We start from the raw sequence: 17,806 nt of genomic DNA on the forward strand, positions 1-17,806 counted from the left end.
TCTTGTCTTTATCTTCGACGAACTGAAAGTAATGGGCGTATGTCCATTTTGTGTGAGTAATGTTAATATTCAACATTTCATCTGCGGTTTCCGCATTAATCTCTGCTGTAGTAAATACTGTACTAACAATAGTGAGTAAACATTTTGCCTCGGACTTTTCTCCTCCAATCTCGAAGTGTTTTTGGCGAATTTGGGAAAAAAAAAACCCACCAATTTCGGACTAAAACTTAATCATGATGCATTGCATTACTGTAATTTGTATGAAGTAAAATATTACTATTATTTGTGTGTAATATTTTACAATATTGCGTTACAGCAAAAAATAATGGCTTACAGTAATGACCATATTTTCCGCACTATAAGGTGCACCGATTATAAGGCGCACCATCAATTAATGACTATTATTAAAACCTTTTCCATATATACGGCGCACCGGATTATAAGGCGCACCCTCAATTAATGACATATTTTAAAACTTCTTCAATCACAATCTAGTAATACTCAAAGTAATAACAATAAAAACTCAAATAGTAACTCAATAACCTTGTTCAACTGTAAACACACAAAAAAAACGGGTAAAGCTTACTTTATCAGTTCATTCCCCATCTACGAAACCCAATTTCAATATTAATCCATATATAAGGCGCACTTGATTATAAGGCGCACCATCAGCTTTTTAAAAAAAAATAGGGCTTTTAGGTGCCCCTTATAGTGCGGAAAATACGGTATATTACTTTTGTAACGCATTCCTCCCAACACTGCCCTTGAACGTAGTGACACTTTTCCAAACGTACACGTGCGCGGACCGGACCGGAGAGTCAAATTTCCCCCAGACTTAACAGTAACCCTTTCAATGTGCATCACCAGGCTCACTTTACAAGCGATCCGTTCTCGGGTTGTGTTCCCCTCTGACGGACGGACCTGGCTGACGTAGCTCAAGAGTTCGACGTCATCTCACTAACGGAGGATACTTTTTCAGCAGCTTTGAATGCCTATCTTTTCTTATTCCATTTTACTGCAGCTCGCTTAGAGTAAAGCCAACATACCTACAGTATTATCTCGGTGGCCTATATCTGAAAGCGGAGAGAGGAAAGGTGATGTGCTGGCGTCGGGTGGGCGCAGGCAAAGCAGAAATGAGAGCAGCGGGAGGCCTTTGACAGCAGAAGGGGGAGAAGAGAGGCTCCCGAGGGCCGCTGTCTGGAGATTAGTGTGAACCTGATTGAAATTCACCGAATCCCACTTGCTGTGTGCCGGCAGAACCGTTAATGCTACAGTACGTCGCTTCATTAGATACACTTGCACAATATATACAGATCCTATATACAGATCCAGTACAAGGACTATATAAGAAAAAAAATTCAAGTCGGATGGTTCCTGCAGACGTACGTCAAATGGACCGCTGAATATTTGCATTTGATTGTCAGTAATAGGAAGTGTGCTCTCGGGGAAAAATAAGGCAGTCGATCAAAGTTACATTACCAGAACCGGAGCGGGCCATCTAGAGCGCCGTGAAAATTCCCAGTGGGCCGCAAGGGGGAGCGCCATTCCGGGATGCGGGTTCATTCCAAATTCAGCAAATAAAATTCTTTTGGTAGCGCCGTGAGTATTCCTGCTTGTTTGGCCGGCTGCAGGGAATATTTGGACCTCTATTTCATGGGCATTACGGAGGAAAAAAATCGCATTAGCATTCACTAAGCAAGTGGCACTCTATTCTGAGCGCTTCCAGGTTGTTTTAATTTTCATCAAACCTTTAACTATGAAACTAGCGAATGAGTAAAACGTCTGTCCTTGTTAGTTTCAAATAGAAGTACATTCTGATGACTCAGAAGAGCCTCTTTGTTTCTCACTCGTACTCATACTGGACATCCTATAGGATTCTTTTTATCCAGGTCGAGGCTATTATCTATTCTCATTTTGTGGCAAGCGTCCATTTAAATCGCAGCCACAGTTGATCTGTAGCTTTTCTGCTGACTCTTTGGTGCCGCAGTGGGTAAAATTGTGCTTCTGAGAAACTTCATAAGTCCATTTGCTGTGTTCCATCAAGAGAAACTCAAATAGCCATTAGATGAAAGCTCAGCAGTAACAGCTCTTCAGTAACAGCGAACGCAGTCCCAGGAAGAACATTTTAGCTATACTGGACATTACTCTCTAACCGCAGGCTGAAAATGCCACATAGATGCCATCGTATTATGTACAGCTGCTTAATACAATACCAGAACTACATTATTATAATGTGTCTTTTATGGAAAACAATCCAGAAAAGAAACAATTTGAAAAGTATTAATATAATTTCTGGCGGCCAGAAGAAAACACTTTCATGTAAGCAGCGTTCATCAACAATGAACCTCGCTATTTTTGTAAAGTAGGTAAAAAAATGTAACATAGATCTGAAATGATTGTACAACATTACATTTTCAAATGAAAGACTATTATGCATTAGATGTTCACTGGTCACTGTCGTCACAAACAATCAACTAATTTCCACCAACATCACTCATTCTATTTAAGCATGACAAAGGGAGAATGAGTGGAAACATATGAGACCGCATGCTTGAAAAAAAATGGAGCTGAAGGAAAAGTGTGTATTTGTGTGTATCCAATGTGAGAATGTATATTTATTTATAGAAGGCCCGTGGGAAAGAAGTGCTAAGGTCGGGAGTCCGTTGGAGCTGCGCTTGGGCCTCATTGAGATGAACATTGAAGCTAAATGGAGCTCCTCAATTCACTTCAAGATAGGTAATGATGCCATATTTGTCAAAGCGCTACTTTTGTCCAAAAGGAAATGCCTCAATTCACCATTATATTCTTGCTTGCCACAAGATGGTAGCAAAGTGCATGACTTGTCCAAATGACGTTCCTCAACTCACTGTAACATACTGTAGTTCCTTTGCAGCAAGATGTCATCAGATGGCAGCAAAGCATTACTTTTGTCCAAATGACAATTGAAAATGGTGGTAAAGCCACACTTTTACCCAAATCAAGCTCTTGATTTCAACTAAATATAGCTCATTGGCACCTAAATAACACGAAAATGAGGAAAGGCACTAATTTTGTCTGAATAAAATGCCTCAAATCAATACAATGTTCTCACATGTCGAAAATTGTCAGTAAAGGATGAATTTAGTCAAAATGAAGCTCAAAAACTCAATAACTGGGAAGAGGTTTTGCTCTCATGTGAATTTGTAAACTGCAAACTGCAGGGGTTCAATTTAAACAAACATAACAACCTCTGCTTCGCATTCATCTTTTCATGCTCTGTCACTATTGATTGACTCACTTTGGCCAAGTCATTCACTTGGTTGGGAATTACAGAGTGGGCGGACATGTTGATGCAGAGATCAAACTGAACTCCCAAGCGGCGGCTCCACAGAAATATTTCCTCCATTTTAGCACTTCCATGATGCTATGTCCCTGAGCTGATCACTAGAGGTGAGGATACCGGAAGAAGGAAGCTCTCACCTCACTCCCACTCAAAGAGCAATCACACCAGGACTCTTACACAGTATTGATGACCTCAACCTCATTTCAGCTGAACGTTTTACAACAAGTCTGCCAGGAGAAGCATCTACAATCTGCTTGACCCCCCTCCATGTTGACTGAAGCGTATGTGATGCCCCCACCGTTTCTCAAGTGACGTAATGCGATACGTTGGCAACAAGAGTAAGGCGACACTTTGGTTTGATTGAGGTCGTCTAGCGTGTCTGATGCGAGGCGCCGAGGGTGGTCGGATGTTCAATGAACCCTCTTGTCGGCTGTTCGTCCGTGGCCCTCCAGGTATTAGGTTGTGGATCAAGTTCAGAAGGTAATTACTCCTTGTCAGTCTGCCAGCAAGCACACTGATGTGAACAGGACACTTAATCAAAGACCAGTGTTTGTTCAAGCAACAACGTGTACTGTGGTAAAATGACCTTGAAATGACACAATCACAATCAACGAGATGTTACGAGCAAACGGTCTGGATTTAGCCAGGACTCCTCAACACAAAAATTGGTGGTAATTATTATAGTTTTAATCCTTGTGCAGTATTTTGTGCAGTCATTTTCTTCCACACTATGCTGGCACACTCCAGGTAGTGTGAGAACATAGTGGTCGTGCCAGGTTGAACTTTGACACCGTCTGGGTGAATTTTCAGCCCCTTATTGTCTTCTTTCAATTATTTCCTTTTGATGGGAAATGTCTTTGGTGTAAGAATCGAAGGATTGGACAAAATACCGCACAAGAGTGAAAATCTCACAGCACACCATCAATTAAAACAAAATGTTCAGGGCTCTGGCAACAACCAATCACAGCATGGCTTGCAAATGTCACATGGCCAAACCCAGAAAACAGTGAAGTTGCTTTTACTAGACAGTAAGTGGAGATATATGGAGAATATGGTTTTGAAGGTATTAACTATATGAAAATGAACTCATTTATCGAATTAATTATGGACAAAATATTAACTTGAGCCTTGATGGCGCAGTGAATAGCACATCCGACTCACAGTTGAAAGAGTTCAGGAGTTGAAAACCACCTCTCTCTGGGAGTCCTGTGTGGAGTTTGCATGTTTTCCCCAAGCCTGCGGGGGCTCTCTCTGGCTTCCTGCGGCACTCTAAAGACATGCATGGCAGGTGTATTGGACATACTAAATTGTCCTTAGGTGTGATTGGGTGCGTGAAACTTTGTTCGTCTCTGTGTGCCCTGTGATTGGCTGGCAACCAGTTCAGGGTGTCCCCTGCCTACTGCCCGATGCCGGCTGGGATAGCCACCAGCAAGCCTGCGACCCTTGTGAAGATAAGCGGCTACAGAAAATGGATATGAACTTTTTTCCCGCTGAAGATGGTTAAACAGGTTTGGTATCCCTTTAATAACAGTCATGATATTAAGGAGATAATACTTTTCACAATACTTTTCATTTGGTTCCTCAAATATGTGCGCTGGTTCACAAAGTATGGGGAAACACGAGCGGAGAGAGGTTGCGAAAGGAAGCAACGTGACTATTGATATGAGTCGACACTTGTCTGTCATCCGTTCAGACGCTTTCGAATGAAGCAAGCGCATCATGCTGAGAGAGTAGCGAGGACGTAGGACAAGTGGAGGCAGCTCCAACGTCTGTTGCTAAAGCCAAACAAAACCCCCACTTTGACAATCTCAAAGGTAGAATCCATGACGGCTTGGCTGGTGAAACACATTGAAGCAATGTTTTTTTTTTTTCTGCTGTCACTGACCGATGACAAGCGCCTTAGAGCATGTTTTATATTCTCATTTTTGGGAAGAAGCCAAAAGAGTCACTCAGTGAAAGTTTTACAAAGGGTGAACTGTCTTTGTGGTATTAAACCATCCCTGTGAAAAAAATGGAGCTTTTCATCCTTAGATGGCTGAGTGACTGATGCAAAGATCACTGCGCTTTATAATAGCTTTATCGTGCAATCGCTTCTGTGGACTCTGTGGAAACTTCCGCTTTCCACTGACCACTTGTCATCCCACATCTCCCTGAGTGATGCTCTATCTCTGACAGGCCTGTCTAAATAATGAATGAAGTCACACAGCAACGTAGGCGTGTCCCCATCCCTTCGTCTTGTTTGACCCTTCACCTTTTGAAATGCCAGCCGCCTAAACTCACAGCTGCGCCAATATGTGAGCGCAAGTGGTGAAGTCAGATAAGACATCCAGCTTCCTAAAAGTCAGCGACATTAAATTCCTTTCATTTTTAAAAAAATCCGGTAGTAATAACAATACAAGATATAAGAGAATGGAACAATTCAGTGGGGACTTGGATAGAGTTGAAATGGGCCACTGGGAAGAAAAAAAACCCAAATTCCCATTTGACCTATGTAATGACCTTTGTAAAACCGGGACAGAACAATGGCACTGGTGAAACAAGTTGCGACTTGGGACATAAGGCTCAAAATCTGGGATGTCTGGTCACCCTATCACAGTGTTATCAACAAACCACTAGAAAGTGTTTATGTACATTTGGGAATATTCATCTTACTAATGAACATTACATTATATATTACATAGGCCTTTGATGCTGTACTAGCCTGGAAGGGAGTTTGCAAAGTTGGACCAGAGAAACGCAGTTAGCTTAGCACTAGCTAGTTGGCACAACCGACATGACATTTTTGGCCACTGCGTTGCATGGGGCCTGGGAGCCAAGTTGAAGGAAATAATTTTAAAATGAAAATTTTTCCATAAGTTAACATGGCTATCATATTGGCCAGTGTTGGTACGTTATGAATATGCTTTACGAAAACTTAATACGACAGCTTGGTAAAGCATTTCAGACAACAAACAGTACAGTGTAGATGAAGTTGATTGGCTGTGGCGACGCCTGAAGGGAAAAGCCGAAAGGAGAAGATGATATTGTAGTAAAGTCTACCCCATAGAGTATGACAATCAAATTGACATTTTCATTTGAGTGACTGTTACACGTTTTAGGCAAAATTACCCTGATTCAAATTAATTTAATGGTGAAACAGTAAGCAAACAGCGATTGTGGATTTGGGATATGAGACCGGGTCCTCTCTAAGAACCAAGACAGATGCAAACAATGTCACGGGCATAACTGTGTAATCTTCTCCAGTAGCACTTGATGGTGTGTGTTTATTGACGTGCAGCCTCTCTACCTAAAGTGACTTTCCATTCGTGTGTTTCTTCACGCTGATCAAACGCCATCAAAGGCATGCTTGCAATCAATAATGCTAATGTCTCTGTTTAGTGCAGCGCTCCATTAGCCTGTGCATTTGCCAAGAAACACCGCTGATTGCTTTCAGTAGTAGCTATACAATTGTGGAGGAAAAAAAGCAGGGTGCAAAAAGGGCTGTTGGTAAGTGCCACAATGTAGAAAAAAAAAGTTCTAAAGAGCTTTATTAGACCACCACCGATGTAATGCTACGGCTGCCCTAAAACTGAAAGCATTGGAAATTAGCCAAAAAGTCAATACAGTATGCTACTATAATGTACATTCAATTAAAAGTATGCGCTAATACAAATATATAATTATTATTCATAGGCATGATTTTTTACTTTGAACATTCATGAAAGGTGCAACAATTAATCGTCAACTTAGTGATGATCAAATTAATGGCTGATTATTTTTGATAATTGTTTCATCATTTTTTATTTTATTTTTCCGTATGCTCTGAATTTCAACTTCTGAATAGTAAATGTGAGATTTCTGAGGTCCTCACACGCAACTCACCTCAACTCTCTTTTTTTACATAGCCCTTTAAACCAGTTGTTGCTACCTACGTGCTGCGGTGCAACTTGACACTTGGTAAAAACTGTTAACAAATTAAAATCAATAAATAATACATAAATACAGATACACGCATTATGAAAACAGACCTTGTGTTGGTATTTTCGCAGATGAGTGGAGACAGGCGGATCTGAGATAGGGGGAGCTGCGCCGCTGTAGGAGTGACTTGATGGCTAATGAAAGTGCCTCCTCTCATTCTATTAATTTGTGGCGCACTAGTCAGGCGCCAGTGTTGAGTCGTGTGCGGTGCTATCTGTATTTTGTTTTTCACCCGCGAGGCCCTTTGAGACTGGTGATAATACACAAATATATTCGACTTGACTATCTGCGTTATCGCTAATCAAGAACGTGTTACGAAACGCCCGTGAAAAGTAGACGAGTTCACTTCAATGATGACGAGGACAGGGAAGGACAAAAGAGCGGGAGGTGTTGCTTGGGTCTTACTTTTCACAGCCGTGTGAAGTCACCGGGCAAAGCACGCGGCCCCGCCACCAGTCGGGCCAGCTGGGAGTCAGTGGTGTGCCATCGATTGATGCTATTTAAAGGCGAGTGATGGTGTCGCCCGGCAACGCGCTCATGAAGCACACCCTGTTGGCTTGTCCCATGCCTGCTTATTAACAGCGGAAGTGAGCGAGAGGAAACGCTTTACTCCATTGCTCACGGCCACGGAGATTGGACTGTTACACTGGGATCTCCGTGACATGCGATGGCGCTCATGTTGGAAGTCACACGTCCAAGAGGCTCGCTAATGGCCGGCTTGGGCGTGTTCTCGCTCGCACCATCTTGCCTTACAACTTAATGCCTTCCTCATCGATTTCTCACCAAAATGGGTTCACGCACCCGGCGGGCCTGAAGGAGCGAACGGGCAGCGACCAGCAGCGCGCGGCTCGGTCCACGCGAACTACAAAGTGCTCAAAGTGCAGTCAATCGGGCATATCTGATGCGCGGTGAGAAGTGCAGGAAACTGCCTGAAGTCATGGCTGGCTAGCTGAGAGAGAAACTTCTCCGGCAATTAGCAGAACAAGACTCCGCCAAGTGAAGAATGCCAATTTTTACAGCTCAATCTCCTGTTCCGGTCCAGGGAATGAGAGGTGAGGAAGGCCTTACAGGCGTGAATTGTAATCCTTCAAAAAAAAAGTCAAAAAAGTCAAGATTTACTGTACGGCAGCGGTTCTGAAAAGTGGGTACGAGTAAAACTGGAGGGAAGTGAAGGCACTTCAGGGGGTACGTGAGATATGCCTGTACAGTACATTTTTCTTTTCAAACAAAGAGCAAATTAAGTGGAACGTGGAGCGACTAATCGCTAAACTATGTTTATAGTGACTCTTTTGCGAAACATAGTGTGCTTTTATTTTGGTGAGTTTAGACAAACACGCATTGTTATTCGAGACACGATTTTTAGCCAGAAGAGTCATGAAAAAAATTGACGTTTTTTTCTACTTTATGAAGATGCAGATTAAAATAAACCTGAAGATACTGCAACTCATGAAATTCTAAAGTTTATTATTAGACACAGCTGGTGCATCACTCTGTGTCACTATTACGGTAATTTTTTTTCATCCAAAAAATGGTTTGCGCAGGTTAGGCGCTAACAAATATTTCACAGTTGGATCCATCAATGGTTCTCAACTTTTATTGTTTTCAAAATAAGAGCAATTTAATTGGAACATGAAGTAAATTATTATTATGTTTTATATAGCTGTGCATTGTCATTCGTGGTGCAATTTTCTGGCGGAGGAGCCAGAAATAAAACAGATTATATTACACAATCCAAAAATTATTTGTAGCACTAAGTAAGGGGTACTTGCCTGGGAAAAAAAAAAAAAAAAAAAAAAAATCACAGGGGTACTACAGCTTTCAAACTACATTCGTATTGGTATTATTATACGTACCTATTTTAAACAGCATCTCCAGAAGCCAGACTGTGTAACATTTTTTGTTTTATTTCTGGCTTGTCTGCAAGACAATTGCATCACTCCTGACAATGCACCTACAAAACCTAACCTTTTCAAGGCAAGGCATCTTTTTCAAATTAGTGACAGAAATACAATTTAGCAATAAGTTGTTTGATGTTCCAATTAATTTACTCGTAATTTGAAAAAAAAAAGTGCTGTTTCTGTGGCAGTATTACAAAGCATTAAATTAGATTTGCTGATACTGGTAGGAACCCCATTAAAATCTCAATTACCTCCAGAGGTGCCTTTTTGCATTGGTAAAAAACCTACATACGCACACCAATCGTTACAGGAAACACCTATGATGGTGCTGATGTGACTCTTCTACTTTGGCTGGAATACAGTAATAGAACAGTATATGTCAGTGTTTACTGAAAACACACTTGATGGTGGGGAAATATGACTTCATGTATAGTCATTGGCAGGACGATAGTCATTAAAGGAAAAAAAAACTGTCAGTGGATGATACTGCAATTATATTATATCCCTAAAGGCTTTACACTGGCTCTTAGTCAGCTGTGGAATATATTTTAATGTGCTACCATCGGTCTATAAATCACTGAATGGTTTAGGTCCTGAATATATTAAAGAACCGCTGATTTAATCTAAACCCAGTAGGCTTCGCGGGTCAGTTAAAGGCAGCATTTAGCCTGGTCCAAGTGGTCAAAAATTCAACAAACAGCAGCTCATTTTGCAGCAGGGCATTTGTTGTTCCGTTCAAAATCCGTAAATGTATGCAATGTTGCAACATAACTTTCCTTGATCGCCCGCAACACCCTCACACGCGTGCCAAGTGTTCCTTTTCATGAATAACACAAGCGCAGCTCACACATCAGAGTAATGTTCTTTTCTGTTCAGTGTGCGTTGGAGAAAAATGGCCATTTGGGGCCCGTACTCGCACAAGTGAGTTTTGGGATGGTGTTTTGTTTCGGGCGAGCGGCGGCCGCTCGTTCTCTCTGCAACTGAACTGCTTCCGATCAAACGAGGCACGCTCAGCCCCAGGCATACTGTATTCTATACATCTCGATGCTGAGAAATCAAATAATAATAACGGACACTTAGCATGTACAATACCGCATCAACAAGAGCTTATCTTTTATTGATGCACTGATTACCTGCAAGTTTTCCTGAAGCCCATATTGTTTGTTGAATTATTTAGCGGGCAGGTCCGTGGTGGATCAGCAGACTCAAGTGGGCCTAAAACTATTCAATAACGCCTCAACACTTCAAAGCCGGATGTCATGCGATCAGACGGGGCATGCGCGGCGTCCTTTGATTGCTGCTTCGGTGTGACAATGGCTCGTCTGGGCGAGAGTGCTCCTGTCACTTTTATTGCACTGTATGGGCTTGACGCCACACGTGGGGTTATATACATTCTGCATTGCGCAGTTCTTTGCTTCCTGGCATCAAGTGAGGCCTTATTAATGGGCAATTAAAATTTCATCAGCGTTGAAAAATAAATGAGGCAGAATCGGTGTTTGGGAACGTTCCATTTCAACACTGCAACACTTCAATAAAACAATATCACCTTTATGAGCCACCGGGTAACCTCAGTTTAACACTTTTTTTTTTTTTTTTTTGTCCTTATCCTTCATGGAAAACAAAACATTCAAATCGTGGACCCGCCTGGTTCATTGAGCATGTCATGAGCCTACACGAAGCGCGGCTTCGCAATGCAAACATTTCTATGAAACAGAACAAAGAATATTTGATCACGCTCCTTGGCTTTTTATTAGAACTCTTTGGGAACAGAAGCAGAGCAAATATTGTTGCAAGTATTTGCTTGGATAGCATCATTGAAATCAAGCTAGTTTTGAAAAGACTCCCAAACAAAGCAAGGGCGATCCGTATGTGAGGCCTAGTGTTAATATTAAGGAACAATACATTTACACAAAAGACTGAGAGCATTTTCACTGCAACAAATTATGTATGAATTAAAAAACAAAACAATCAAATGTGTATTTTTCTGCACACATTTGATTTTTGTGGACTTTGTCATGACTATAACGACAACTAAAATAAGATAAGTAGAAGAGGCCCCACCTGTCTTTTCCATTCAAAGATCACCGCAAGAGTTTTAGAGTTAGCATTTAACATGAGAAGTCTCATTGGTTAACAGATCTAACTTGGATTAATCGCTTTCCCTTAACCGTTGCGACATGTTTAAACACTTAAGAACCATAAACAGATGTCGTTAGAAACCTGTTGAAACAAATGATAGTTTTTTTTTGTTTGTTTTTTTTTTATCTTAGCATCTGTAGCATAAACGGATGGCGTTAGAAACCTGTTGAAACAAATGATAGTTTTTTTTCTTTTGTTTTTTATCGTAACACATCTTTTCAATAACCTATGATCTAACTAGATAGAAAAAAAAACGTTTTTGATTCTTTTGTTTTTGTTTTGTTTTTATATGCTGATTTTCTTTTCAAATTGTTTCCGATTGGGATAGTTGAGAAGACAATATGTAATAACTCAGTTTTGTTTAATGCATACTATAACTCCTAGTGACCATAAATGGTACTATTATAAAAGTATTTAAATAATTAATCTAACAATAAATATCGTACAATGCATTCTGATTTTGCTTGTTTCATGTTTATTGCTGTTTTTCTTTCCCCAAAAAATGTTTCAAGTAGATAAATTGAGATTATTCTTCGTATTAAGAATTTCTTTAAATAAAAAAAACTAACTTTTTTTTCATAAAAACACCTTTTCTGTAATGTTTCTTTGTATAAAGATATGCTAAATTGTAACTAAAGGGTTTAATTCTTAACAAACTACAGTAATTCCTGCTTGTTGGTTTATGTTATCTTAGCCAGCTAACATAGCGCATTCTGCTGAGGATAAGCTGAAACACTTTGATTCATGCCACCTTTTTCCCTCCTAAAAACTACTTCTGCAAGAATGCAGCCCCAGTGCACACTTGTCAGTGACAGCTGTCAGAGAGAACTTACAGCTGGAACATATTTTAAACTGTAAAAATAACAATGAAAAGCAAATGGCACTAAACGTACTCACACGCTGTACATACAGTAACTCTAAATTAAAATACTAATTCAACTGTTCTTCAGTAAAATGTTCCAACTAGGCAAAATACTTGAGTACAAAAAAATAAAAGTACAAAGGAACTTTTACTGTAAATTATATCAAATACAACGGAAGGAATACCAATCTTACGTAAAAATTATCCTTGTAGCTGACAACATCAACCAATCCTCATAAAAAATTGTCATAGACGGGATACTTGCTTCTCTGAATTTGTTGCAGTCCTTGCTAATGGTTCAGTTCCTATTTTTCCACCTTGAAGTCCCAAAAATCTTTGGTGATTTCCATTTACCTCCTTTTTTTTTTTTTTTTTTTACATCACATTGTCACATTTCTCCAGTTTGATTTGCATGTAGCAATCATAAAGCGGAGATTTACGTCATCACTCTTTCCCGCCGAAGACACGGACGCCAGTGACGTTTAGAAGCGGAATCTCTTTCTCAAAAGACAGAATTTGGCGACACTACTGCCGCCTAGTGGCTTGGCATACTTTAAAAGAACAAAACCGCACTATGGGGATTCGTGTAGCAGCAATTTTTCAACAAAAAAAGCCACGTAGATGGAACTTTTTTTACACACAAAAGGGGGAAGAATGCATGGGTTTAAATAGCCCTACGTAGACAAGACCTTATATGCTACTGGAAGAGATTCTGTAATTAGAAACCCCTACAGTTTTGCTATTAATTACAAGTGTGTTGTAACTAAAATTAAATACATCAGATCTCTCGAGGGAGAGCCGCGGGGCAGCAAGTGTCACCGATGGAGCAACGTGAGCTATTTAGGAAATCATAATTAGGAGCTATTCAAGGTCAGGGATGGAGCATGTTATCTCAATAGATGAGTTGGATAAATTATGCAAAAAGCTCCGTCCACGGAGGTGTTTGAAGCTTCCTTTTGTCTTGTTTTGACCGCGGTGTCTCGTTTCGGGAATTCTGAGACGCTCCGCTGTCTTGCGGACACGTTTCACAATGCGCTGCATCCAGTGGAACACGGTCCAACTACCCAGCCAAGTTACAGTGATAAAAAAAAAAAAAAAAAAAAAAAAAAAATCAAAGGCTGACAGGCCGACTCGAGGAGTATTGCACTGAATATATAAAACCCCTTCCTTGGTTACACTCCCAGCTGAATGTGGAATACAGTAATGAAAAGGCCAACCTCTGTGAACATCCACACTCCCTGAGCTGCTGCTGCTGCTGCTGTAATGCTAATATGCGGCAGGGTCTCGTGAATCTACTTTTTAATTGAAAACTGCTTCATATACTCTATTAAGCGTGGCCATGTCCATTGATCCCCAGTGAAGCGCTGCAGCGTGTGGGCCCGTCAGCGTGTTAATGAGCAGCGTGATTGAGTAGAGGATAGAAAGGAAGTCGGCGTAATGAAGACGCGCGCGTCTATAAATACGTGACATTCAATTAAACAAAAGGTGCCAGTCGACGCGTCGTCAAATGTGGTGACAAAAACAAGCATTCATTAATCACCTCAAGAGTTGCGACCGCACACTGCTAACAAATCCAATAATGAGAGACAATAAAGGCTGTCATATTTCCATCTAAAAAAAGCAACATTAATAAAGGCTTTTAATTGACTTCCAAAAGAGGAGGCGACAAGCCGTCTCGCCTCCTAGGACAGCTGGCGGACATTATTGATTATGTACAGCTCAAAATGAGTTCCCAACGCCTATTTTAAACAGAATAAGTTGTACTTAGGGGAACATTTTTCACTTTTGACTGTAACGTTTCTTTTTCTTTTTCTCATTACTTCTCCCTCCTGCGGCTCAAAGGAACAGATGAAAAGCACCAATTGGGCCAAAAGGAATGTCAGACTTCGTCAAACCGCGGAGAGTTATAGCCCCAAGATGTAAACTGAAATACATCCACCCCCATCCGCCACCCCACCCCTCCTTCTTTGACTTAACTATAGATACCCACGTTCCACATGATGGAAAATTATTTCAACTCAACGGGCACTTCTTTGGATACGTTTAATGACATCCAAACCAAGAAATTATGTGCATTTTGATTGCATTGGTCAGCCAAAGTCACGTCATAAATACATTTAAATATGTAATAAATAAACTTTACCAAATAAACTTTAAATAAGCGTGACTTTTTCAACTATTTACTTAATGTTTGAATGGCACGTGTATATATATATATATATATATATATATATATATATATATATATATATATGTATAAAATGACAATGTTATAGATATATATGATGCCATTTTGGTTCCCATTCAGCTGTAGAATAGATTTTAAAATCATGCTACTGGTGTATAAATCTTTAACGGCTTAGATCCTGAATACATTAAAGAAAAGCTCATGGGCTATCTTTCCAGTTGGGTTCTGAGGTCAGCAGTCTCAGGTCAATTAATGGAGCCCGGAGTTCAAAGCAAATATGGTGCATTAGCATTTCGCTGTCATGCTGCACACAAGGAAGAAGCTGCCAATTGAACTGAAGTTGTTAAATCAAGGTTAAAATATATGCCCCCCCCCTTAGCTACGATTGATGTCTTTTGGATAGGTTCTATCATCTTTCATTTTTTTTCCAAAATCAAGACCCTACCTTAGCAGCAAAAGAGGAGCTGGGCTTCTCCAGGAGGTCCCAAAGTTTCTTCCTCTTGTCCGAGCAGCACGTGGTGGTAAACTCCTCGCCTTCCCGCTCCCTCATGTTCTCCGCCTCCCGCTTAAGTTCCTCGTTCATCTGCTCCTTCTTCTGGTGATATCGGGCCTGGCAGCAGGACTCCAGGTAGATCTCGTCGATGCCCCAGAAGTCCAGTTCTTGGCTGAAGGACAGGGCGCACATCTCCTCCATCATGTGCAGCTTCCCCGTTCGGTAGAAGTTGAGGATGGACGTGAAGGCGCCGGGGTGCCTGTCGAAGAAGTACTCGTTGCTGTCCAAGCTGTAATCGTCGCAGATCTCCATGATGGAATCGTGGGTGTTGCAGTCGCGCAGCTTGCCAAGTCTGGTGCGGGGCAGGCGGTCCAGCGTCCTCCATAGGACCTCGTGGAGTAGACCGCCGACGTTGAGCCTCACCCGGCGGGTGTGCTTGCTTCGGATGATATCCATGGCGTCCGCCGGCTGCGCTGCGGACGACCTCGCCGCCACTTTGATCATCTTCGCTGGAGTCGCTCAGTCAGTGCCAAAGACCGGACGGTGGGGGTTAAGAAGACATGGTCCGCTGGGTGACCTCATCAGGTCTTCCCATGGCTGCAACAAGAACAAAGATGATGCAAACCAAGCTACAGTATATTGTGGTTCATATTCCAAGCCCCCCGCAAAACTGAAGACCTTTCGTGGGAGGGGAAGTATACAGTCATTTTAAAGCAGGGGTGTCCAAAGTCGGTCCTCGAGGGCCGCTGTCCTGCATGATTTCCAGCTTTCTTTTCCTGACACACCTGAATCAAATGATCAGGATCCTTATCAGGTTTCTGCTGAGCTTGCTGATGAGCTGATCATTTGAATCAGGTGTGTCAGGAAAAGAAACCTGGAAAACATGTGGGACAGCGGCCCTCGAGGACCGACTTTGGACACCCCTGTTTTAAAGGGATATTGAAGTTCTTCGGCAGTGAAAAGTTTGTGTTTTTTTGTGCTAAATTGTGTCCTTGAGTAATTCGAGTACTTCAAAAAATGCTTGAGGCCTTTTCTCGCCCCTGATAACTGCTTGATCGTGTACACATCTGAGAAAGTATGCCAAGCCAATCGCTGCAACAATTGTTAATATCCTGCAAGCCAAAAACACGGTGCCAGAAACATGGTAAGAAGTCAAAATAAACCTTAAGTTACCAAATAATATATGGACACAAACGCCTTTCTATGCTCGTATTTTGAAGCTGTTCCCGATAGCTTGTTGCGGCGTAACAGATCGACGAGTCTCTAGCGCAAAGGATGCTCTTTACTTCTGAATACAAATAACGCGATGTTTTTCTGAAATTGTGTTCAATCGCTAGCAAACGACTCAAATACGCTGACATTGACATATGGCAGCTGTAGCCATTGGTTATCTGTGGCTCTAAATCTATTATAGCTGCTTCTAGCATAAATGAGCAGCTAGCTAGCAGTGCTAGAGCTCTCCATATATGCAAATTCTTTTCTTAGAAAAAAATTTGTGAGGTTAAATGTGCCTGAACTCTAAATCATTCATAGCGAAGAGAAAATGTGTTGTTTTCACCAAGCAAAAAATATATATTTCTAATTCTATCAGAAAATGTTATAATCGATTCAAATCTGCTGTAATAGTATGTGCAAAGGACGAAAAAAAGCTGCCGCTCTAATACTTTGTCAGAAATTAATTTGATAACTAAATTATTTTTGCTCCACTTGTGAATGTTGATTGACCACACCCAGAAAACAGGTGAGCCGTGACTGGCCATTACCTGAGACTTGAGCACATATCTTGACAGCAAGGGGAAGCGTGTTTTGAAAAGTACTGTACTGTATGTGAAAAATAATTCAGTCATCAAACTAAGTGTAGGCAAAATATGAACTTTTTACAGCTAAAATGGACTAAATTTATTATCTCTAATTTGCACTCTTACTAGAAGACACTTTCTTAGCAAAAGACAATCAACAAAAAAGACATTGCTAAAAAAATACCATCAACCATACACAGTCAAGAATACTAATGAACCTCATATTAATGGGACATTGCATAGAATTCCTTCACCCAAAAAGTCATTCTGGTTCCGAGTGGTCTTGTTATCCTCGGCTTCCTGTCACACTTCCACAAGGCCGTGTTGCTCAAGTTCGAGCCAGAGCACAATTGAACTTCCACCAATATAAATAGCCAATTTGGCTTCCCCGGGACACTTAAATTGTAGCCCCACAAATGAACATAGAAATTGACACAAAAGATGTTAACAATCTCGGTCAGACAACCAATAAAAAGTTTAACAAGAAGAGCATGAGGATGAATAGGCAGAAAAGGTCCCAACTTAAATATGACCAGTATTTATTGTTCATACGGAATGCTGAGAATATTTAACCATCATTTTGCATGATATGTTTGTATGTGTTGCTGCTCTATTTGCATTGAAGTAAAAGTTACATACTGAACATTTCACATTACTGTTAAGCTAGTTTCTCATTGCACGTTTTGGTTGAACATTTTGGCACAACAGGTGTCAATGAACAACTTTAAAAGTCCGTTTTAAGAAATTTAGGTGTGTTTTACAGTGTATATAAGGTATGCGGAAGTGTATTTGTTTTTTTTTTTTAATTCTGTGGTCTTTAGATCACAGATTTCCACCTATGGTGGGTGAGTCAGGCAAAGAAACGGGGTTCACTCAACACGCAGGCAAGGCACCTCCAAGAGTGTCCTACAGCCGAAATGCCAAGAGGTTTATCCACTCATCAGAGAACAGAATAGATATTTTAATCTGCTTTGGGAGGCACAGACGCTATTCTTGCTGACAAGGGTGGATGCGGGGGAATCCCGGTGATAAACTAGACTTACTGTATATGCTGTATATGCTCCATTATTTTGGTTGGACTCGCTTTCTAATGTGACTATTAATAATGTACATTACATCCTTTAATTAGACACGCTAAAGCAGGTATA

At 40.9% G+C, this 17,806-nt stretch overlaps 1 protein-coding gene across 1 annotated transcript in view; it reads right to left on the reverse strand.

Moving 5' to 3' along the window:
• The window catches only part of LOC148418842 (potassium voltage-gated channel subfamily B member 1-like), a 43,176-nt gene that overhangs the window by 23,734 nt on the left and 1,636 nt on the right, over positions 1-17,806 (reverse strand). The window contains exon 2 of the mRNA XM_088424593.1: positions 14,812-15,456. Within this exon, the coding sequence (XP_088280719.1) occupies positions 14,812-15,363 (552 nt within the window). The 5' untranslated portion in view covers positions 15,364-15,456. The remainder of the gene's footprint in view (positions 1-14,811; positions 15,457-17,806) is intronic.

The sequence above is a fragment of the Hippichthys cyanospilos genome, chromosome 9 (genome assembly GCF_059441005.1).
Source record: "Hippichthys cyanospilos isolate Australia breed blue-spotted pipefish chromosome 9, RoL_Hcya_1.0, whole genome shotgun sequence".
NCBI lineage: Eukaryota > Metazoa > Chordata > Actinopteri > Syngnathiformes > Syngnathidae > Hippichthys > Hippichthys cyanospilos.